Source organism: Myotis lucifugus, unplaced genomic scaffold (genome assembly GCF_000147115.1).
Source record: "Myotis lucifugus unplaced genomic scaffold, Myoluc2.0 scaffold_98, whole genome shotgun sequence".
Taxonomy (NCBI): Eukaryota; Metazoa; Chordata; class Mammalia; order Chiroptera; family Vespertilionidae; genus Myotis; species Myotis lucifugus.
Genome location: NW_005871146.1, coordinates 2,831,330 through 2,856,175, shown reverse-complemented (window position 1 = coordinate 2,856,175; position 24,846 = coordinate 2,831,330). Strand labels below are relative to the sequence as shown.

General features: G+C 39.4%; 1 protein-coding gene and 1 pseudogene across 1 annotated transcript in view; one reads left to right on the top strand and one right to left on the bottom strand.

Moving 5' to 3' along the window:
* Positions 1-499: 499 nt before the first annotated feature.
* The window catches only part of ADIPOR2 (adiponectin receptor 2), a 59,472-nt gene continuing 35,125 nt past the window's right edge, over positions 500-24,846 (top strand). Inside the window, exons 1-2 of the mRNA XM_006092119.3 lie at positions 500-657; positions 22,828-23,084. Coding sequence (XP_006092181.1) covers positions 22,914-23,084 — 171 coding nt within the window. The 5' untranslated portion in view covers positions 500-657; positions 22,828-22,913. The remainder of the gene's footprint in view (positions 658-22,827; positions 23,085-24,846) is intronic.
* LOC102435844 lies at positions 5,000-7,344 on the bottom strand (annotated as a pseudogene).

Here is a 24,846-nt window from a genome sequence, read left to right as displayed (position 1 = left end):
GGGTAAATGGACACAGTAATTAACAGGCAAACGCTCTTGTTTTGGGAAAGATTCGGCTAATGCTTTCGGATTTATTTTCGAAGCTTTCAGAGACGACGTCTAACAATATATTGGCCGTTGGCAGAAACACACCATCTCGCCTAAACCCCTAAATTTTGGCTTCTGCCCAAGGTGTGTAACCCGTATCCACAGTCTGGGAAAAGCGTCCACGAACTAGGAAGGCCCCCGCTTCTTCTGATCTAAACCGCTTTCCTTATCGGTGGGAGGGAAACAAACGAAGGGAATATATGCGAGCGTCAGTGGAGCGTTTCCTCTTGGTCCCTGGACGCGCAGCACCGCTTTCATTGAACCCCCGGCGGAACCACAATTCCCAGGATGCACCCAGGTTCTGCGGCCCGAGAAGCAGCTTCCGGTTTTCGCCAGTGCGGCTGCGCTCAAGGTGTGGTCTTATTGGGTCTTACCGCCTCGCGTGCGATTCACGGCGACGTGCGGCCGTGGGGGCGGGCGGACGATCTAAGACTCGGTATCGCGGCGGCGGCAGCGGCACGGCTGTACCGAGTTGGGCTCCTTCCCTCATCTGCCCCCCCTTCTCCCCCTCCCCTCACCTGTGGTTCCCGAGGAGTCCGAGACGCGCGGCGAGGCGGCGACAAGCTCCGGGTGAGGGTCTCTGGAGTGTGCGCGCCTTTTCCCGGGCGAAGCGGTAGAGCTCGGGTCGGGAGGACGTGACGGCTGAGGGGACGAGTGTCCGGGTGTGGGCCGGGGAGCGTGCGTTCGTCCCCGCCCTGAACTTGGCCTCTTCACCTGATCCGCCCGCCCAGGACCGTGTGTGCTGAGGGGCCTGGGTCCGCCCTCCTTTCTACCTCTCCCGCCGCGCCCCTCTGGGTAGAGGGTCCAGAACCCTCTAGCTCTCCTCCCTCCGCCTGCAGTTGCCTCCCCTCACTCCCCGCGGAGAGAATCTGCCCTCCGTTTTCGCATTTCCGTCTCCTTTGTCACTTCTAGTACTTTCTTTGGTGCCGGCGCCGAATGGGTTCTGCTCAGTGCTACTTGGACAGGGTATGGAGCGGGGAAATGTCCCTCACCTTCTCCAAGGCGGCGTTTCGGGCCACCTGGTTGGCAGAGCAACTTGGCAGAGCTCCGTTTTCCCAAGTCCTATTGGGCTTCTCGGCTCTCAGCTGTGCTGCTCTGAAAACTGTTGATAACAGGGTGTAAGTCAGCGAGAGACTGTGGATTGAAAACTAGTATGTCCTTTAATCCTCCTCCTGGCTTTTGACCTTATTTAAACGTTTGCTTCTGGAATTTTGACAACTTAACGTGATAGCCCAGCAGTGAATTTTGGTAGAAAGACTCAAATGTCCACCTGGGATTTTAGTGGTTGATTTGACTTCATTGCAGGCTGCTGACATTTTTTTTAAACAGGATGATTTTTTTTTTAGTAGGATAATTTATTTATTTATTAATTGTTAATCCTCATCCGAGGATATTTTTTCTGTTGATTTTTTTTAGACCGAGTGGAAGAGCGTGTGAGAGACAGCGAGAGAGAAACACAGATGTGTGTGTGAGAGAGAGAGACAGAGAGAGGGAGACAGAGACATCAGTTGGTTCCCTCCCGCACCCCGGGGGCCAGGGAGCGGGGATCCAGCCTGTAACTGAGGTAGTGCCCCTGTCCGGAATCGAACCTGGGACTCTGCAGTCCGCAGGCTGACGCTCCGACCACTGAACCAAACCGGCTAGGGCAGTAGAACGATTTAAAAAAAAATTAATTTCAGAGAGAGAGAGAGAACATCGATTGGTGGCCTCCTGTAGGAAACCTAAAACCTGGGTATGTGCCCAGACCATAAATTAAACCCACCACCTTTGGTGTATGGATGGGACAGTGCTCCAACCAACTGAGCCACACTGGCCAGGGCTAGAATGATTTTTAATATTTTTATTTTAGACATGACTTCTCAGCCTTACCTTAGTCCTGTTATATCTTTTTCTAAAACAGCCCCTCCCTAAACCATTTGAAACTCCAAGAAATTAGTCACATTTAAAATCATTTGCTCAAAAAACTCTTCTCAGTGAAATGTTAAAATTCATTTCCTTCAGGCCAAAGCTTTATTTTTTTGGGGGGGGAGATCATATGTCACTTACGTAGTTTGAAGTGCCCTCATATCAAGGGCCACCTTTCTGTCTCTCCTTTTACCACGCTCTGACATTTATTATGTTAGCATTTCATAGATTTTTTTAATTTTTCATTTCATAGAAATCTCATTTCTGATGCTGTTAGTTGTTCATAGATGTTTTCATTCTTAGAAATCTGTCAGAGTGGTGACTGTGATGATCTATAACTAAAATCATTTCATCAGTATGCAGGACTTTCACACATGTGGTAGCAGCTGCTCGGTGGTGAATTATTATGAACTTTGAAAACTTTCAAATTGACTTAAATATGAAAGGCATATTTCTTTTAGCCTCTATTTTAACTGCCCACCCACCAACGTATGATTTTAGGCAAATTTTCTCTTATTACTGGGGTTCTAGGGATGAGAGGAGGATTTCCAGAGTGTTTTTCTAAGTGAATGGATTTTCCCTCTATCAGTAATATCAATATAGCTGATGCACTTTGGTATAAATCACATTTTGTTTTCCAAAATGAAAATTGTATTCTTCATTTCAGGGGTCAGCAAACTTTACAGCTTATGGGCCAAGTTCTGCCGGCTGCCTGTTTTTGTAAATTTTTTGTTGGGACATAATGTATGCGTTTGTTTAGATATTGTCTGTGGTTGCTTTGTGGTGCATTGGTAAGTTGAGTAATTAGGACAGAGACCCGTATGTCCTGCAGAGCCTAAAATATTTATTATCTATTCCTTAATAGAAAAAGTAAACTGACTCCTGCTTTATTTTATTTTTAATATTTTATTTATTTTTAATCAAAAGCAGTGTTTTATTATAGAAAGCTTTCTGCTTCAGGGAGGGGACCCAAGTGCATGGCCATATTTTAATTGATTTTAGAGAGAGGAAGTGGGGGGAGAGAAAGAGAGAAACATGATGTGAAAGAGAAACATTGATCAGTTGCTTCCCATATGTGCCCCGACTGAGGATGGAACCCGCACCCAGGTATGTACGGTGCCCCGGAAAAGAACCTGCAGCCTTTTAGTGTATGGGATCATGTTCCAAGCAACTGAGCCACACTGGCCAGGGCTCCTGCTTTTTTTTAAATTAACATTCCATGTAGAAAATTAAAATGATTCAGGAAAATGTAAAGGAGAAAGTAAAAATTATCCAGAATCATATAACTCAGAGGGGTTTGTTTTTGTGATTATCTTTATAGAATTTGTTAGTGAATATTTTTACATAAATTGGCTCATATTATTAAGTGTTGATTTGTAATTTGCTTAAAAAATCTTAGGTTATTTTAATTTGCAATGGAATACATTTGTATTTTCTGCATCAAAGATTCTGCACTTGAGGAACCAAGTTTTCCTGATTTGTCTTATTAGTCAAAGATTTAAAAAGTTAGGAATAATAGGTGCTTGATGTTGAATAATATATACTTGATGATGATGGTGGTGAACACCATTTTTTGAGCACTTACTGTGTACTAGATAGTTTTCCAACACTTTATATGTAGTAAGTCATGTAATACCTCCAGCAGTTCTGTGGGGACACATACTATTATCCCTATTCACAGATGAGAAAACTGAGGCATAGAGAAATTAAGTACCCAAATTTATCAGCTAGTTAATGGTGGAGCTGGGATTTGAATCCATGCAATATGGTTTTGGGACTGAGACCCTCAATATGTTACAGAGCCTCTCCTTAGAGAACTGTTCAGTCAAGAAAGTTTAGACAGTCCAGAGGCATATTATGTAAAAGTTCCTCCTTGTGTTCCTCTTTCCATTTCACTCTAGAAAACCACTGTTAACAATTTGAGATAGAACTCTCCAGCTCTTTGTCCTCATTTGCAAATGTTGATTTGCAAATCTGCAGGTTTTAAAAAAATTAGTACTTTTTCTTTTAAAGTTATTTTAAATTTTTTTTACTTACTGATTTTAGAGAGGGAGGAGGGAGGAAGATACAGAAACACCGATTTGTTCTACTTTATTTACTTATTTATTAAAATTTATCGTTACTGTTGAAAGTATTACAGGTGTTTCTCCCCTCCCCCCTCAATTAACTCCCTCCACCAATGTTCCACTTATTTACATATTTATTGGTTGATTCTTGTATGTACCCTGATAGGGAATTGAACCTGCAACCTTGGCATATCAGGACAACGCTCTGATCAACTGAGCTACCTGACCAGGGCAATACTTTATTTTTTGGAGCAGTTTTAGATTTACAGAAATTTATGCAGCTAGTAAAGAAAGTTCCCATATCGTCCATCCCCCATTTTTCGTTGTTAATAGTATTTTGCATAATGTGACATATCTATAATAATAAAAGTGTAATATGCAAATAGACCAAAAGGCTGAACAGCAGAATGACTGTCCTGACCACCATGCTATGGCATGCACTGGTGCCAGGCCAGCCAAGGCAGTTGCGATGTGATCGTTTGGGGGGCCCAGTCATCGCCCCATGATTGCCCTGCAGAGGGAGGCCCATGCCACTGGCTGGTGGGGCAATCAATCGGAGGTGGGGGGCTCCGCAATTGCCCCAGAGAGGGAGACCCAGGCCACCCTCTGCAGGGCAATCGGTCAGGGGGCTCGCAATTGATCGCCCCAAAGAGGGAGGCCCAGGCCACTGGCCAGCAGGCTGTGGCGGGTGGGTGGGGCCTACCTCTTTGGGGTGATCGATTGCAGGGCTTCTGGACTGTGAGAGGGTGCAGGCTGGGCTGAGGGACTCCCCCCGCCCCCAGTGCACGAATTTCGTGCACCGGGCCTCTAGTTATAATTGATGAACCAATATTGTTGCATTGCTATTAAATAAAATGTAGTTTATATTAGGCTTATTTTTTGTGTTGCAGAATTGTTTTTTAAAAAGTGGCATCAAACCAGTCATTGTTTAGCAGTGTGCTTTCTACTAGTAGGTGGTTTTCAAAATAATAGTGCTTCTGAACTTTTTGATGCAAATAAACATTCTTGATTCACTAATTTGCAGATTAATCACATATACTTAGCATTCTCCTTGGAGAGTAGAAAACTTGAGAGTTACTTCATTCCTTTTCTCTTTCAAAAGTTTATCTTGTAGTGCCAACTGCTTTTCTCTGAAGTAATGCTGATTATTTTCTAACTGAACATCCTGGCTCTTCCATGAAGCTGTTCAGCTTCTTGGAGATTTCTTGTTCATAAGAAGAATGGTGCACATAAACCCATTTACCCACCATCCTCCTCTTCAATGAGACTGGTACTTCCTCAGCCATCTTTATCATTCTCAGCATTCTCTTCCTCAACTTCCAGAACTTATGTTCCTGGAATGCAAACTTTAGCAGCTAATTATCCATATTCTTGTGCTCTTGATTTTTTCAAGGCCTCTGTAGCCTTACCCCAGAATTTCTTATGCAACATCTGAGGATTTAGTGTTTGGATAAACTGGATCAATTCTAGCAGACATCATCACATTCTTATCTTTGTTTTATGCTGGGCCAGGTCTTGAAGAAATTTTTAAGTCATTGAGCTGTTATTTTTCATAGCACTGATTCCTACTGCCATGACTTCCCCAGAGTTCTTGTCCATACCAAAATGGGAGGCCACAGTCATGAGCAATGATTGAATGATCTTTGGGACTACCAGGTGATGAGATGTTTGTGCAGCAAACAGATCTTGTTATTTCCCTTTGGCTTGGTGCCGTTGTAGAAACCTTTGCGTAAGAGGATGGAAGTTTGAAAAAGCTCATGAATTCCCACCAATCTTCTCTCTATATAAAAGGCTAATATGCAAGTGTCCCTTCGGGAGTTCTACTGGAGTTCAGCTGCTTGCTGTGATGTATGCTGACCACCAGGGGGCGGTGCAGAATGAAGGAAGGCCCCCGCTGGCAGTTGGCAGCCAGGGAAGGAAGGCCCCGGCCAGCAGCCAGAAGGCCCTGATTGGCCCTGATCGCTGGCCAGGCCTAGGGATCCTACCTGTGCGTGAATTTCGTGCACCAGGCCTCTAGTCTGGTTATAAAGTTCATGAGCATCATCTTCACTTCAACTCTCCTTAGGGCTTATAGCCACTTTAGCAGTTTTGTTTTTGCAAAATCTTGGAGATTATGAATCAAATGAAAAGCTGAAAAGTTAAACACCTCTGTTTTCCCCTTTTGTTTCTGAAGCACTTTCATAACCTTTTAACCTTTTCTTGTGTTTGGAGTCTTTCTTCCCTGTGGCATACTGCACTAGCATCTTTCTTTAGGAAGAAAGATGAACAAGAGGAATAGGCAACAACTAATATCTTGGTAACCTTAGAGAAGCATGCAGTTGTGATAACGTTGACGTTTTTGGCATAATTTCTTCTGTAGAGTTCACTTACCACTTCCAGAAGATATCTTGGAGTGCAGTTACATTGCTGCTTCTTGACGTGTACTTGAAATTCTGTGATACTATATTTACTTTATTCTTGTATTTTGTGCTTGTATTCTCACCAGTACAAAAATGAGTATATAAAATCTTAGGTGCTTCTATGGCAATGTACTAGTAGAAGTACAAAGAAGAGCTCTAGCAAACAGATTGATTAGATTCTTCTCAGTGACATCAAAGCTTTGCAAAATGTTATTGAAAGATTAGATTCAAGACAGTGTAATTGTAGGAGAGCAGATCTTTCAGCTCTTGAGCAAAGTTATAGATGTTCTGGGCAGCAGTGACCAATCTGTGCCATAAACATCATCAGCTTTGCCAGTACTTTGCAAGGTGTATTTGGTTGCAATTTAAAAATCTCCATATTGGATTTATAGTGAGCTAAATGTACTATTGTAGAAACTCCTCAGTGTAGGTGAGAGGGTCCACTTTATTAGTTCTATAACTACTGCAGGTTACTGGGAAGCTTGTGTTTGTTTCTGCTGGGCATGTTGGCTGCATACTGGCTAACAGTGAGCAGTTTTCAGAAAACCACACTGACACCTGCCAGCCCTTCTGGCCGTGGCTTGGAATCATGCTTCTGGGTGTGGGGAAACAGCCCTTGGGAGCTCAGCAGGTGGTACCATCTTGGATCATAGTAGTGTGCTTTAAAAAATAATATTCCTGGGTAGCTTTCCAGGTCAATACATCTGCATCTACTCTGTTCTTTTAAATAGTTCTTTAGTATTTTATTGAGTGGGTATGCCATAATCTAATAGTGTTCCTATTGCTGGATATTTAGATTGTTTAAGTTTATTGTAAATTGTACATGTGCCTTGTATGTACAGTTGTCTCATGATAATGACTGTCTCTCTTTTTTTTTTAAAACAATAATGGCAAGAGTTATTAGAGTGAAAAGCAATAGATGAACTTTTGAAAGGTAGAGTGGGCAGGCTAGAGGGTAGAACCTGCTGCTAATGACTCTTTAGGGTAACTTTCTGAGTCTAATTACTGGTTGAAGGAAATATGTTTTTCATTTTGATGTATATTACCAGACTGCCATCCAGAAAGGTCACAGCAATGTAAACTTACCAAAAATGTGGGTGTGGTGAGGTTCTTGCATCTCTATGCCATTGCTACGATTTTTAAAAATACTATCCAATTGGCAATGTATTCATTTCATTTATCTCACTGGGAGATATGATTTAGACTTACTTTAGTGGGCCTTACATTCTGTGGTTGTTCTGAGTACTCCATTAAAGAGAGCTGCTCACTTGTTTAGATTCTCTACTTGTCTTTGAAAGCAGGATTTTGTCTCCCCTGTTAAAAGAATCTGGGTGACTTCCCAGTAGGCTTTATATTTCTTGAGGGTAAGGAGTATATAGCTTTCTTCATATCAAATAGCAACCCAGGTTTATATGAGTAAATGTTCTTTTTAAAACCTAAATTGGATCATGTTCTTTTGGGATTACTAATGAGTAAAGTATTTTAACTTTGTTAAAAATAACCTTTTCAAAGACTTTGTGAAATATAAACTTGGAAAATTACAGCATAAAATTGTCATCTTGGTGTATATTCTCCAGCTCATCCTTTATTTCTAAATGAGATAAATTTAAGACTGATGGATGTCGTAGGACCTGTTTGTTACTAATAATTAGCCTACCCTATTTATTTTTTAAATTTTTATTTATTGATTTTTTTTTTTTTTGAGAGAAAAAGAGAGACAGAGAGAGACAGAGAAAGAAACATTGATTTACTGTTCCACTTGTCTGCGCATTCATTGGTTGGTTCTTGTATGTGCCCTGACTGGGGACCGAAACCAGTCTTGGTGTGTTGATGCTCTAACCAACTGAGCTACCTGGCCAGAGTAATTTACCATATATATATTGTTAATCCTCACCAGAGAATATTTTTCCATTGATTTTTTTTTTTTTTTTTTTTAGAGAGAGTGGAAGGGAGAGGGAGAGACAGAAAGAGAGAAACATGGATGTGAGAGAGAAACATTGATTAGTTGCCTCCTATACTCGCCCAGACCTGTGTTTGAACTCACAACCTGGTATGTGCCCTAAATGGGAATCCAATCCGTACCCCCTTGGTGCATGGGATGGTGCTCCAACCAACTAAGCCACACTGGCTAGTGTGCAACCTACCCTATTTAATAAATACTTTTGGTATTCAGTTTTGGAAGTTAAGGAATGGATTAAATAGGGGATTTATTTCAAGGAACCCATGGTTTTGAATTTTCTGTTTTGCAGTATACCTTGTGTTAGAGGGGATATATGCTGGCTAAGTGATATTATAGTTTGTCTTAATTATATATTGTAAGTTCTGACAGAATGAAAAGGGAAGCTAAATTCTGGAAATTGCCAAAATATCTTTAGGCATGGGGGAAATACCTGTGAGAAAGGACACTAAGTTTTTTAATGGATGACCACAGACAAATACAATTTTCTTTATAGCTTACTTAAGTGTTACATATTATTGGACACTGTATTTTCCACAATATCCGTGCACTAGAAAACAAAGCATACAAAGAGTATGGTCTTGAAGAGACAAAAATAATTAGCTTATTAAAATTTGGCCATCTAGGTCTTTTCTTTTGTATTTTGTTTTTGGTGTATATTAGCTAATTTTTTCACTGGCAGCATATTCACACTAGTCCTATACGTATGTCCTTAAATTTTAGTTTAGTGAACATGTATTCATAGTTGTATCTACACACCCATTCTTTTGGTCAGGGAACAAGTAGTGGCAGTGAAAACTTTTTAGCATTGTGGAACTGAAGGGTTACTTTTTATTTTCTTGGGATTTATTTATATCCTATTTCATTCCAGAAAGAATTTCTAGTTACTTAAAAGATCCAGAAGTGTAATAAAATGTATATTAAAAAAAAGAAATGAGAAGGAGGAAACATATATTCTGTTCCCAAGTGGCAGCTTAGTTCAATGACTAAGAATAAAATTTGGATTTGAATTTTCTTGGCAGCAAAGGGAAAAATGGAAATACAGTAAAATACATAGCACTAAACTGGAAGGAGGAACAAGACCAGTTTTCCAGGGATAAATCTTCTCTTGACATATTTTAAGGAAATATTTAAATTGGGCATTATATAAAAGCTGTTTTTGTTGTTGACTAGAGGTTCTGGTTAAAAAAAGGTGATGACTAGTCATTAACATTTTAAACCAAGAAAATTAATTTTGTATGGTGGTTGGTTTGAATTTAGGATGCAGGTGTGTGTTTTATTTCCTTAAAATACTTCAAACATATATAGAACACAGAGTCAATATAATTAATATCCATATGTCCACCATACAGCTATATCAATTTTTAAAGAAAAAAATGGAAAGAAAACATACAGTTGAAGCATCTTTTTGGATTATATTTTACTTCCCAGAAGTAACAGTTATCCTGAATGGTGTTGGTGTTGATCATTCCTAATGCCTGTTTTTATGTAATTACTTCATAAGGAATATATTTATAAGCAGGTCATCTTATTGTTTTGCATATTTAAAACTTTATGTAGACACTTTTCTGCCTATTCTGTAACTTATTTTTTTTATGAAACATGTTTTTTAGTTTCATAGGAAGTTGATATTTTATTAACATTTTGACCCACAAAAATGGCTGTTTTCATATGGTTCAACCTGATTATAGTCATCACGTTTATCTGCTGTATAGTTATATTATTATTAGAAAACCAGTTTAAATTTATTTTCATGTTGATAGGTGTTTAGGTTTATTGTTTTTCCTGTTTTAAAAACAATGCTACTGTTAAAATTCTAGATAGAAAAGTATCAGGTTGTACTGCAGGTAATAGGGATATATGTTTTGTGAAATTTTCATAGCAGAAAGCTTTTTGGAAATAAAGGGTTTATTGAACCAAATACTAGTTGGAAAAGGACAGGTCCTGTGACGTGCAATCTAAACCATCAGCAGCAGGAGCTAGATGAAGGCAACATGTCCTCTGTCCTGGAGTAGATGGCCTCTTTTAAATACAGGGGTGGGCAAAAGCAGGTTTATAGTTAATACAATGCAATAATAATATAATAATTAATAAATAATAAAATACAAGAGCCTTGGCTGGTGTGGTTCAGTTGATTGGGTGTCATTCTGTGTACCAAAAAATTGTGGGTTCAATTCCCTGTCAGGTCACATACCTAGGTTGCAGTTCTATCCCCGGTTGGGGCACGGAAGGGCAGCAACTGATAGATGTGTCTCTCTCACATCGATGTTTCTCTTTCTCCCTCTCTAAAATCAATGAAAAAAAAAAAGACTTAAAAAATAATGGTAATATAAGAGTAAACTGTTGCTTATACTCAACTGTAAATCTGCTTTGCCTACCACATATTATGTTTTTGAAAGAATTTACATTGGCTACAAATAAGGGGAGATGGGAAAAGGTGAAGGGGGGAGGCAGTTCTAGGATAGGTGCACAGTCCTTAAGAAAGAAATATTTACTATTGGTTGGTGCTGGACAAATCTTGGAAAATTCATGCATAAGCAGATGTTGGGGCATCTGGTGGTCTCTATAGAAGTTTATTCAAAGCTCTAAGGTGCAGTCAGGAATGTGAGCAGTCTATTGTTAGTTGGCCCACAGTTAAACTGGTTAACCCTCCAGTCAGCTGTAATTTAATTTAGGACATCTCAGAATCTTTCTCTGGTTATTACATTGAACATTCCTGATTATGAATGCTTGTGCACATATTTAAGATCTTGGGCAAGTTTTTCAAACTGCTTGTTGAGAGCCATTAATTGGTTGGGAAATCAGGTTAGGAATTCAAATAGGATGGAAAAGTATCAGGTTGTATTGCAGGCAGTAAGGATAAATGTTTTGTGCAGTGTGTGTGTGTGTGTGTGTATGTATGTATGTGGGTATGAAATTTGAAGTCCTCTAAGGTAAATTACTTAGAAGTGGAATTATTGGGTTGGAGGTTATGGAGAAATTGCCAAATTGTTCTCCAAAATTGTCCTATTTTGCATTTTTTCTCATTAAAATGTGAGAATTTACTCTTTCCAAATTCTTATCCATGGCACGGTCAGATTTTTTACATGTTTACAAATCAAATTATTGTGAAATGATATCAAATTGTCTAATTTTTTAAATTAATTATGAGATTGAGCATGTTTTCAAATGTTGAGTAACTATTCAGGTTTTCTTGAATGGCTGTTCCTTCTTCCTCCCCTCCCAATTGGGTTGTCTTTTAAATTGATTTTAGGAGTTTTATATTCTGGTTATGTCTGTTAAGTGAGTTGCAAATATCTTCTAGTCTCTGTGGCTTATTAATTTTTTTTGTATTTCTAAAAGTCTTAGACATTTTTTTTACATTTAGGTCTTGATTTTGCCTGATTTTTTTGGTATATGATGTGAGGCAGGGATCTAATTTAATTTAAAAAAATATTTTTATTGATTTCAGAGCAGAAGAGGGAGGGAGAGAGAGAGAAAGAGGAAGAGAAAGAGAGAAACATCAGTGAGGAGAGAGAATCATTGATCAGCTGCCTCCTGCCTGTCCCACACTGGGGATGAAGCCTGCAACCAGGGCATGTGCCCTGACCGGGAATTGAAACTGTGACCTCCTGGTTCATAGGTAGATGCTCAACCACTGAGCCATACGGCCAGGCAAATTAAATTTTTAAATATTTTTAAATATTTCTGTTAATATTTTAATACTTTTGTTAATTAATATTAATACTTTGTTAATATTTAATATTTTTATATTTCTGTTTTTATATGCCTATGCATGTAAGTTGTTGTAAATCTTTTAAGTAGTTTCAGTTCAGTACACTAACAGCCTTTTTTTAAAAAATCCTTACCCGAGGACATACTTCCATTGATTTTTTAGAGAGAATGGAAGGGAGGGAGGAAGTGGGGAGAGAGAGAGGAGGAGAGAGAGAAAGAAACATCAATGTGTGAGAGACACATCCATTGGTTGCTTCCCAAACACGCACAAACCCAGACCAGGGATCGAGCCGGAACCATGGTACGTGCCCTTGACCAGGAACCGAACCAGAGATCTTGCGATATGTAGGGCGGTGCTCTAACCATTGCAAAACCAGCTAGGACAGCCTTTTTTTTTCTTTCATTAGGCTGCTTCACATGTTCAAGTTTGTGACTTCTGGGTTAGAGTAATGTGATTGGTTGATTACTTGATCTAGAACTAGAACCAGAATGTAGATAGATAGAGAGCATACAGGAGGTGGGCAAAAATACATTCACAGTTGTGAGTATGTGAAACACAGAGTTTATTCTTGTACTAGAGGCCTGTTGCATGAAGAGATTCATGCAATAGGCCTTCCCTTCTCCTGGCTGCCGGCACTGGTTTTCCTCCGGCACCCAGGACCCAGGCCTTCACTCCGGCCGGAGCCGCCTTCTGTCCTCTGTCTTCTCGGCCCTGGCCGGAGCCGCCTTCCGTCTTCACGGCTCCGGCTCACCTTCAGTCTTCGCTGCTTGGAGCCTACGTATGCAAATTAACCACCATCTTTGTTGGCGGTTAATTTGCATATCCTGCTGATTAGCCAATGGGAGGTGTAGCGAAGGTACGGTCAATTACCCTGTTTGTCTATTATTAGATAGAATTATATATTTGTCCATACGAACAACTGTAAACCTACTTTTGCCCACTCCTGTACAGTGGAACCTCGGTTCTTGAACTTAATTCATTACAGAGGCTGTTCAAGAAGCGATTTGCTAAAAAACTGAATCATTTTTTCCCATTAGAAGTAATGTAAGTTGAATTAATCTGTTTCAGACCCCCAAATGATTTCGTTTTAACCTTTCTTATATACAGTTCATGTCTAATGTACTGTTTAATCTATGAATAAACGCTTCTTTTCTTAAGTTTATCCAACCACCCCCTACTAGCCTTAAATGAATCACTTTGAACACTTGGTCCAGGGTTGTCTTTTAAGTCAGTATGCAGCATCTTTGCTCATATATCACTACTTGGGAAATGGCTGTCACTGGCTAACTGCTTTTCATTTATCCAAATCAACAACAGTTTTTCTACCTCTTCAGTAGTCTGTGATCATTGTTTCTTTCACACCCTTAGCAACATTAGCACTGAAGATTATAACTATTTACACATTATATCACAGTTTAGCTGGTCCTGATATATTGATGGCCTCTTTTATGTCTTAAAATTGTGCTAATCATTGATTTAGCCGGCAACAAAAGCATTTTCTCCTTTGTTGCCAGAGAGACCCTTTTTGTCATGCTGAGGTATCAGCTTGAAAGGGTTGTCAGTTTGAAAACCAAAGTTTGGTTCCACAACCCAGACATTTTTGTCTGTGAACAAGTTGGCCTAGAACTGAATTGTTTGAAATGGGAGATGTTGGAGAAACGAGGTTTGATTGTATTTTGTATACCTCACCCAAATGTCATTTTTTAAATTGAATCTGGGTTGCAAACAGTTCGAGGATATATTTTTATGAGGAAAACAAAATTGCTGGTTAATATCCACAGACTTTGGAAACTAGATAAGCATGTATTGGATTGATATTTTGATAGTTGAAACTTCAGAATACTTAAATGTATTTAGTCGTCCAGTTGCTGTTATATATATATGTCCTGATCTTTGAGACTTTTAAAAAATATATTTTTACTGATTTCAGAGAGAATGGGAGAGGGAGAGAGATATAGAAACATCAGTGATGAGAATCATTGATCTGCTGCCTCCTGCATACCCCCTGCTGTGGATGGAGCCCGCTGGGCATGTGCCCTGACCAGAAATTGTACCGTGACCTCCTGGTTCATAGGTCAGTGCTCAACCACTGAGCCATGCCAGCTGGGCAAGATTTTTAATTTTGAATTTAGGAGAATTATGTATATAACTTTGAGCCTTAACTGTCTTAAATGTTTGTTAGAAACCGCTATAAATCATTTAGTTTAAGAATGAAAACTGCCCTGGCCAGTGTGGTTCAGTTAGTTTGGCATCATCCTGAATTCCGAAAGGGTGTTGGTTCAATTCTCGGTCAGGGCACATGCCTGGGTTGCTGGCTTCCATCCCTGGTAGGAGGCATGCAGGGGGCAGCTGATTGATGTTTTGCTCTCACATTGATGTTTTTCTCTCTTCTCTCTTTAAAAATCAATAAAAGTATTTAGAAAAAAGAATGAAGAAAGACTTACCTCTTACCTCTTCCTTTTTACTCTTCAGCCTGCTGTAATTTAATTTAGGACATCTCAGAATTTTTCTTGTCAAAGTCTTACATTTTTATTTCTTTTGGGTAAAGTTTTAGTAGAATGGCTTAGTCATATAGTTAGTGTGTTTGGAAGTTTCTTAAGTTAACAATTTTTCAAAGTGGTTGTGTCAATTTATCTTCTACCAGCAGTGTACTTGTCCTCATTAATATTTGGCATTGTGGCCGAAACCGGTTTGGCTCAGTGGATAGAGCATTGGCCTGTGGATTGAAAGGTCCCAGGTTCAATTCCGGTCAAGGGCATGTACCTGGGTTGCGGGCACATCCCCAGTAGGAGATGTGCAGGAGGCAGCTGATCGATGTTTCTCTCTCATTGATGTTTCTAACTCTCTATCTCTCTCCCTTCCTCTCTGTAAAAAATCAATAAAATATATTAAAAAAAAATATTTGGCATTGTGTTTTAAAGCAGTGGTTGCCAACCTTTCAGACCTCCTGGGACCACTAAATTCATATTTTAAATCTCGCGGACCACTAATATGATTTTTTTTTAAACCTATTTTTTTTCTTAGAGGAAGAGAGAGGAATAGAGAGCCAGAAACATCGATGAGAGAGAAACATCGATCAGCTGCCTCCTGCACACCCCCCACTGGGAATGTGCCCGCAACCAAGGTACATGCCCTTGACCAGAATCGAACCCGGGACCCCTCAGTCCGCAGGTCGACGCTCTATCCACTGAGCCAAACCGGCTAGGGCACTAATATGATTTTTTTTTTAAAAAAAGATAAAACATTTGTAAAATAATGATCAGAGAACTTCCATTTTAATATGAAATGCACCTATTTAATATAACAACATTATAAATACTTAATCATAACAAAATCTTCAAAGTTTAATTGTAACACATTTATTAAAGTTTAATTTTTAAGAAATAATTGAAGCTTATTTAAGTCTTACACGTTTTTAGAGTGTGATATTTGCTCCTGTTTGCTTGAAATAAGTTTATGGATTTTTGGCTCCAGTGTCGTTACTGCAAGATGGAGAGCCGTATTTATTTCAAGCTGACTGGTACCGAGTTTTAATTGCTGTGACAGATGAAAATGTTTTTTCGCACAAATAATGTTGTTGAAAATTGAATTGAAATTTTCATTGCTTTTTCACTCAGCAATGGGTATTCACTTTTAATGGAGATCCGAAAATGAGGTCTTTGATAAGGATGACTGGAATTTAGCTTTGAGACTGTCGCGGTATGATAGATTGATGAGGCTTTCTTTTTCATTCATGCTTAAATTGCTATCTTCAATGTTTGCTGCAAATGGATCTATTATCCACATATTGCCATGTCTGGGATCTTCTTTCTTTGGGTAATATAGACCAAAAGATTCTGTGAGTGATTGTAAGTGCTGTTGAACAATGATTACCACCTGCCGGTGGACATCCTTCTCTCTCATATATTTATCAAAGTTTGAAAACACTTGCAGATCTTTTCAGCCAATCTCGTTTGCTACAGTAATATTTTCTTTTGAAAAGCATCCATTTTACCTCGTAGTGTGAACACGTCCTTAAGTTGTCCTTGCAAGGATATGTTTAGTTCATTTAATAGTGAAAAAGTATCTGCCAGGTATGCAAGCTTGGCTACCCACTCATCGTCAGAGAAGAGTTCTTGTAATTTTGGATTATTTTGCCGCTGGAAAAATATTTTGACTTCTTCGCATAGGGCGAACAGTCGGGTTAGTATCTTGCCCTATTATGAATCATGCTTTTGGCATCAAGTCTCAATACTCTTTGCATAGCTATAGATCCTGAAGATTTTCTCCTATCCTATCTAATAATAGACAAACATGGTAATTAACCGTACCTTCGCTATGCCTCCCATTGGCTAATCAGCGAGATATGCAAATTAACCGCCAACAAGGATGGCAGCTAATTTGCATACTGCAGGCAGGGCGGGACAGCTCGAGCCACCAGCGCGAGCCGCCATGCAGGCCCCCATGGGCTACCCCAGAAGCTGCCTGACTGCCGCCCGTGATCGGATCCGGTCCCGGGCTGCAGGCAGGCGGGCCCCAGAAGCCCCAGAAGCCACCAGATATGGCAGTAACTCTATCAGTAAGCACTCTGAAAGTCAGTGGCATAAATGCACCAATTAATAGACAGATTATGAGGGTGAATCAAAAACAAAACCCACTTTAAATATAAAGACACATATAGATTAAAAGTAAATGAATTAAGCTGCAGCCTGTTTTGCTCAGTGGATAGAGCATTAGCCCGTGGACTGAAGGGTCCTAGGTTAGATTCCAGTCAAGGGCATGTACTTCAGTTGCTGGCTTGATCCCCAGTCCCTATAAGAGCATGTGCAGGAGGCGACCAATCAATGTGTCTCTCCCTTTCCCTTCACTCTCTCTAAAATTTAATGGAAAAATATCCTTGGGTGAAGATTAACAAAAACAAAGTAAATGGATTAAGTAACATTAAAGAGATTATAAGAAAAATATATTCCAAATTTTGTTAGTTGTATAATGGTTATGTTTAAATTATTAACACCTAAGAAATTGGGTGAAGGGTACATATAATATGCTGTAGTATTTTATAGTTTTTTTTACATGTATGAGATGATTTCAAATTAAAATATTAAAAAATTAAAAATTAATAAAATATTAATTGAAATGTATCTGCATTACATGAAAAATCTCCTAATTGCTTCTAGCATAATTTATTAAATTGTGCTAAAATTTACAAGGGTTCAATTAAAAAATATCTTAATTCTAAATGATATAATAGAAAATATATAATAGTGCAGTTATAAGCACTTATCTGAAAATAAAAATTTAAAGAATTAGCCAAAGAAAATATATGCACAACCCATGGACACAGACAACAGTATGGTGATGGACAGAGAGAAGTGGGGGGGGGGGGCAAGAGCTGGGTAGAGGGGGCAAAAGGGGGAAATAGGGACATCCTATATAATAATAATAGGCTAATATGCAAATTGACTGAACGGCAGAATGGCTGGTTGCTATGATGCGCACTGGCCACCAGGGGGCAGATGCTCAATGCAGGAGCTGCCCCCTGGTGGTCAGTGCACTTCCATATGGGGAGTCCACTCAGCCAGAAGCTGGCTCATGGTTGGCCAGCGCAGAGGTGGTGGCAGGAGCCTCTCCCACCTCCGTGGCATCACTAAGAATGTCCAACTAAAGGTTTAGGCCCTATCCCTTGGGGGCCTAAGCCTTTAGTCGGACATCCCCCGAGGTCTCCCTGGCTGCCAGAAGGATGTCTGACTGCAAGCTTAGGCCTGATCTCCCGGGGAGTGGGCCTAAGTCAACAGGTGGACATCCCCCAAGGGGTCCTGGACTGCAGATGGGCTCAGGCCGGGCTGAGGGACACCTCTCCCCCCCCCCCCCCCCCCAGTGCACAAATTTTTGTGCACCGGGCCTCTAGTGTTTTAATAAAAGTTTCACATTTTATATTTTAAGTTCATGCTCCATAGGGTGTGAGATTTATTTAGATCAAGGTCCCACTCCCTCCCCTCGCCCAAGGGATTGTTTCCACTTCGTTATTTGTTTTAGTTATTCTGGGCCTATTTCTTCCATATCAATTTTACAAAAATCCTTGCTAGGGTCTTGATAGGAATTGCATTAAACCTATAGAAGAATTTGGGAAGAATTGACATCTTTACTATTTAATATTTCACTTCATGAATATTAAATGTTGCTATTTGTTTAGACCTTTGATTTCTTTCATTAGCATTTCGTAATTTTCAGTAAACAGATCCTATACATATTTTAAGCATATACTTAAGTATTTAAATTTCTTTGAAGTAATTGTAAATGACATTGTTTTAAATTTTAGTTTCCACGTGTTTATTGTTAGTATATAGAAATGTGATTGATATATGAGTGCTCATGTTCTTTCTGTTGACCTTGCTGAACTCACTTAGTAGCCCTAGGAGTTTCTGTAGATCTTCAGTAGCATTTTAAGTTTTGTTTTTAAGTGTTTTATCTTTCATTTTCTATTGTGTGTATTAGTTTCTTCTATAATAACCAAATATTGTGAGCTTTTAGGATGGAAGCTGTTAATATGTAGATGTAATTTTATATCCAATCACTTTGATGAGTTTTCTTATTATAATGGTTTTTTGCAGTTGATTCTTTTGGGTTTTATAGCTAAATTGTGATAGTGTGTAAATAGTTATAATCTTCATTTTTTTCCTCTTGTTTAGTTGTCTATAACCTCCAGGACAGAGTTAAATAATGGTGATAAAGGACAACACCCTTACCTTACTTCTGACTTTACCTTTAGAGTCTTAGAATTGATTGCTTTGGGTTTCAAGGTATTGCATCCTAGTAGAACTTCATTTTATCATTAGAGAGAATGCAAATAAAGTAAAATATATAGTAGTAGATTACAGTTCTCTCCAGTGTTCTTGTATTGGACCGTTTTGTTAAATTGTTGGGAACCTGAGCATTGACATATATGTTTTTTCTTTGAACAATTCTATTGTTCAAACTCTAAAATGTATTGGTAGGCCTTTCTGCTTTAGCATATATAAAATGGTAAATATAACTAATTTTTTTTGATTGGAGATTTTACAGTGTCTTATTTTGTTCATTCTTCTTTTATTATACTTATAAATTTAGAAAGCATTGTTGGTAGGACTATGTGTTTATCTTAGCCCTTTCCTGGAAATTGATTTTTTAAATGTCTTTTTATTTTAAGGAGAATCCTTACAGCTTCTTTGGAAAAACTTATTTCTTGTCATTTGCTTTCTGTTTCTGAGTTGAAGATTACAAAGCAATTCTAACTAATAGAGCATTCCATTTATATTCTCCTAAATGAGCAACGTGCCTCTATACATAACTCCTGCTTATGAGAAGATCAGTGTGGTCATATTTCAAGGCTGCTTTGCAGAAAGCTTTATTCTGTTTTCTACGTTTGATAGTAAAGATTTTGATTTTTTAGTTTACTTGCCATGTAAATGAAATGACTTTAGGGTTTTTCGATGTAGGAAATGTCCAAACATGCAGAGAATTTTTATGAGTTTATTTAAGCCATTCTGGTGACAGTTGCCAGGAAGCAACTCTGGAAAATGCCAGTTTTGCAGTTTCTTTCTTAAAAAAAAAATTATTTATTGAGAGAGAGAGAGAGAGAGAAAGAGAGAGAAGCATCCACTTATTTATGCATTCATTGGTTGATTCTTGTATGTGCCCTGACTGGGGATCGAACCCACAATCTTGGGTATGGGGAGGATGCTTAAACAACTGAGCTTCCTGGCCTGCAGTTTCTGGTATACTTTTGGAATTAAGGAGGGAACATAAAGGAGATTATGAAGGCGGGAGAAATCAAGGTACAGGATAGTTAACAAGATTATTTACTCCTTAAAAGGTCTGGAAAAGAGGATTACTTCTGGCATCTCAAAGGTGTGTTAACCTAGATGCATAAGACTAATGGACAGGACTTACTTAAACCTTTCATTAAAGAGGTTATAGGCCTGGAGCATGACTACTCACTATGACCTGTCCAGTTAGGAATTTTTTTAAAAAAATATATTTTATTGATTTTTTACAGCGAAGAAGGGAGAGAGATAGAGAGTTAGAAACATCGATGAGAGAGAAACATCGATCAGCTGCCTCCTGCACATCTCCTACTGGGGATGTGCCCACAACCAAGGTACATACCCTTGACCGGAATCGAACCTGGGACCTTTCAGTCTGCAGGCCGACGCTCCATCCACTGAGCCAAACCAGTTTCAGCTGTCCAGTTAGGAATTTATGATCATATCCTTTTGTGAGGTCACTTTCCATCACTGGACTTGGCTGTTTTATTACAGAACCCTCTTTTGTCCACAGGTTCAAGTTCTTATCTTTTTTTTCCTTAGTCTTAATTTTTTTGGGTAGCAGATAGCACATGAACTTTATGAGGGCCAGAACGACCTAGATATAAATCCCAGCTGCTCTTTATTTATAGACTAATGGCCTTGAACAAGTTACCTAATCTCTGAGCCTACTTTCCACATCTGTATATGAATATAAATCATTAACATTGTTTCCTCTTTCAGAATTGGGCATTAATAGCATAGTTTTTAATCTCAGCATTACAAATATGCTTGCTACGGCCTTTATGGGATAGGCACATGCCCAGGTTTGGTGATCCTTAAAGTTTTATGTTTGTTATTGCTCCCAAAACTTTGAAAACACTTAGAGAATTTCTCTAAGGAATCCTCACTTAAGCAAAGTCATGATTTCTGAAACTAACAGAGTAATTCTTAGTTTAATTAGAATTCTTGGACTAAGTCTTGTGTACCCACATATATGAACATTAAATGCACCTTTTATGGCATCCAGGCCCTCCCACTTTGCCCTACTCCTACTTTCCCCTGGTAAGAACATTGAATCTCATGGGATTTATGAGCATAACATGTACCCTGGCTCCTTCCTATTTTAGTATTTCTAATTGGATTGCCTGTGATAATCGTCTTATTTGGATATGTAACTAAATGTGTAAAATAAGCCTTTGGCCCTCACCAGTGTGGCTCAGTTGGTTGGAGTGTTGTCCCATACACCAAAAAGTGGTGAGTTCAATTCCTGGTAAGGGCACATACCCAGTCTGTTTGATCCCCAGTCTGGTTGTATACGGGAGGCAACTGATCGATGTTTCTTTCTCTCTTTCTCCCTTCCTCTCTAAATATCAATAAAAAATAATAAAATAAACTTTTGTAGTATGAATTAAGAGGTAAGAGGGTCAAGGACTTGAAATACTGAACTCTAGGAAATTTATTGCAATCCAGTTTGGAGAGAGAGAGAGATGATTTCTGAAAGTGTTTTTACAAAAACACTTAAGAACATTTAAATATCATCTATCAAATATTCATTAAACATGTGTATAGCACTTTCTAAGAACTCACAGGGATATAAAAGTATACTCTGGTCCTGAGTTTCTTTTCTTCCAGGGTAATCTATAGTTAAAAACAACTGAAAATATTGAAATGCAGACATTAAATAAGTTAAATACAAACCATTACCACCAATATATGCTATATAAGAGATTTGGTCCTATTTATTTTCTACAAAGTATGGCGAATTTTTGTTTCCTTAACTGTGAAATTGGTTATTATGATGTCTATATGATGTTAGATATGTAAAACCCAGCTATAATGCATATAATCCACATATATAGTTAAATATATTTTTGTTGATTTCGGAGAGGAAAGGAGAGGGAGATAGAAACATCAGTGATGAGAGAGCATCATTGATTGGCTGCCTCCTGCATGCTCCCTACTGGAGATTGAGCCCGGAACCTGGGCATGTGCCCTGACTGGGAATCAAACCGTGACCTCCTGGTTCATGGGTCTGTGCTCAACCACTGAGCCACACTGGCTGGATCCACATATATTCTTTCTACACTTTTATATGTTTTTCATTGAAAAAGTAATGTATAGTATGTGGCAAAAATATACAAGTAGAACAAAAATGGAAAGTAAATCTTCTTATTCAAGACCCAAATTCTTCCCCTTTCCTTCCTTCCTTCCTTCCTTCCTTCCTTCCTTCCTTCCTTCCTTCCTTCCTTCCTTCCTTCCTTCCTTCCTTCTCCTCACTCAAGGATATTTTTCCATTTGTTTTTAGAGAGAGTGGAAGGGAGGGGAAAGACAGAGAGAAACATCAGTGTGAGAGAGAGACACATCAATTGGTTGCCTCCTACACACGCCCTGACCAGGGCCAGGGATCGAGCCTGTAACCCAGGTATGTGCCGTTGACCGGAATTGAACCCGGGACCCTTCACTCCGCAGGCCGACACACTTATCCACTGAGCCAGACTGGCTACGGCTGCTTTTTCCACATAAAAGTAGTTTTTGGCCCAGCCAGTTTGACTCAGTGGTTGAGTGTCGACCTATGAACTAGGGAGTCATAGTTTGATTTCCAGTCAGGGCATATGCCTGGGTTGCATGCTCGACCTCCTGTGTAGGGCATGCAGGAGGCAGCCGATCAATGATTCTCTTCAGTGATGTTTCTGTCTCTCTCCCTCTCCCTTCCTCTCTGAAATCAATAAAAATACATTAAAAAAATAAAAGTAGATTTGGGCAGTCTTTCCTATCATCAAATACAGATTTTTAAAATATACATTATTGTTTTATCATTATTAATGATTGCTGAGTATTTCATTGTTTGAACATATAATAATATAACCCGTCTCTTCTCCCAGCACTTGTTTAATGTGTTTAAAATATGTTAAATTTAAAATCTTCCTCTCTTTAGGGTCAACACACTGTCCTGAGAGTCCACCCTCCCAAGAAGAAGGGACAGAAAGAAAGGTCTCTTTGTAAGAAAGCCTTGTGTATCCCATGAACCAGACAGCGAAAAACGGATTGGAGTACATCAGGACTCCAGAGCCAGAAATACGGCTCAGAAAAGGACTCCAACTTGATGGTACAAGGAGAGGTGATAATGACAATCACCAAGGAGATTTGGAGCCTGTTTTAGAGGCATCTGTTCTTTCTACCCATCATAAAAAAGTAAGTTGATGTGTTAAGATGGTAAGACAAATTTATGGAAATATGGCTGGAGAGAGGATGGGGTTTTGAAAAGGAACCTTGAGTACATTTGTAAGTTTTTGTTCAGAATAATTTGAAATCTCTTATTAAATCAGGTAGGTATTACTTGATTTCATAGTAATGCCTTTTCTGTTGACCCTTAAAATCATAATCTGCTTTATCTTGTTTGAGAAAGGAAATGGGTTCTGTAGTGCTTTAGTGATGACATATTGTTTATATTTTTGGAGAACATTTTAAAAAAAATATTTTATTGATTTTTTACAGAGAGGAAGGGAGAGAGATAAAGAGCTAGAAACACCGATGAGAGAGAAACATCGATCAGCTGCCTCCTGCACACCTCCTACTGGGGATGTGCCCGCAACCAAGGTACATGCCCTTGACCGGAATCAAACCTGGGACCTTTCAGTCCACAGGGCGACGCTCTATCCACTGAGTCAAACTGGTTAGGGCATATTTTTGGAGAAATTTTGTTTGCATGCTAGAAATACTTCTGCAGATATGGTTTATCTCTAGTGCATATCTTGGAAATCAGTAGAGTTCTGAGAAGAGAAGGCAGATCTTTCACTTCCCAGAGAAAAGAACAGCTTTTAAATTATTCAAGCAACTATTCCTAGAAAGAACAAAGGTAGAAATATCTGTAGACAGCATTAGAAAGTTATTGCTATGTGCTTTGGTACCTTGGAAATATGTAGCATGCATTAAATATTCTGGCTCTAGTACAGTGTTTCTCAAATTGTAGGTTGTCCCCATTAAGAGTTTATGAAATTAATTTTGGTACTAAAGTCAGTGTTTAAAAATTAAACAGCAAATTAGAATAAATATTGAGCTGCACGTATGCAGGAATATACATTTAAACAAACTGTTATTTGGTGAAATTGTTTAGCTTTATATATATGCATATCTATAATAGTAAAAGCATAATATGCTAATTAGACCAGATGTCCTTCCGGATGACATTCCGGATGAAGCCGGGTCTGTGAGGGAAGCCCGGGTCCCGGGTGCCAGGGGGAAGCCAGTGCCAGCAGCTGGGGGAAGGAAGGCCTACTCTTGCATGAATTTTATGCATCAGGCCTCTAGTGTGTGTGTGTGTGTGTGTGTGTGTGTGTGTGTGTGTGTGTATTTGAATAATATACATTTCTTACTGTGAGTCATAGTTAAAAATGTTTTGAAAGACTTCTTGAAACTGCATCTTTACCATTCTAAGCGATATGCTTATGTGGGTAGTAGTGGTGCTGGTTTGAACTCCAGTGGGTTGTCTTGTCTGTTGAGATCTTTTTATAATAATTTCACCAGGGCTTTGTAGCAATATAGGCTATTGTGGCAAGATATTTGAGGTCACCTTTTCTTTTATTCTTGGTACTACTTTGTAACTTTATACTAGACTAGGGGCCCAGTGTATGAATTCGTGCACCTTGAAAGGAACTGTGGGTTGCGAGGCTGCGGTGGGCACAGGGGTGGGTCTCGGCCCATCCTCCGTGCCCCTGCCCAGCCCCCTGTCTCCTGGCAGCCCTGCTCTTGCCGCCACCACTCCCACACGCTGACGGCGCCGGCCCCGCTCGCACCCGCTGATGGCACAGAGCGATTGAGGCTGGCACCTGCAGTGGGTGTGAGCGGGGGGAGGTGGTTGCCCCAAATCGCCCCCTCAAAAAAAGGGGGGAGGGGGGGGAAGCCTCAGGGGGCCAGCAGCTGCCGAGCAATCGGGACTGACTCCAGGTGCCAGCAG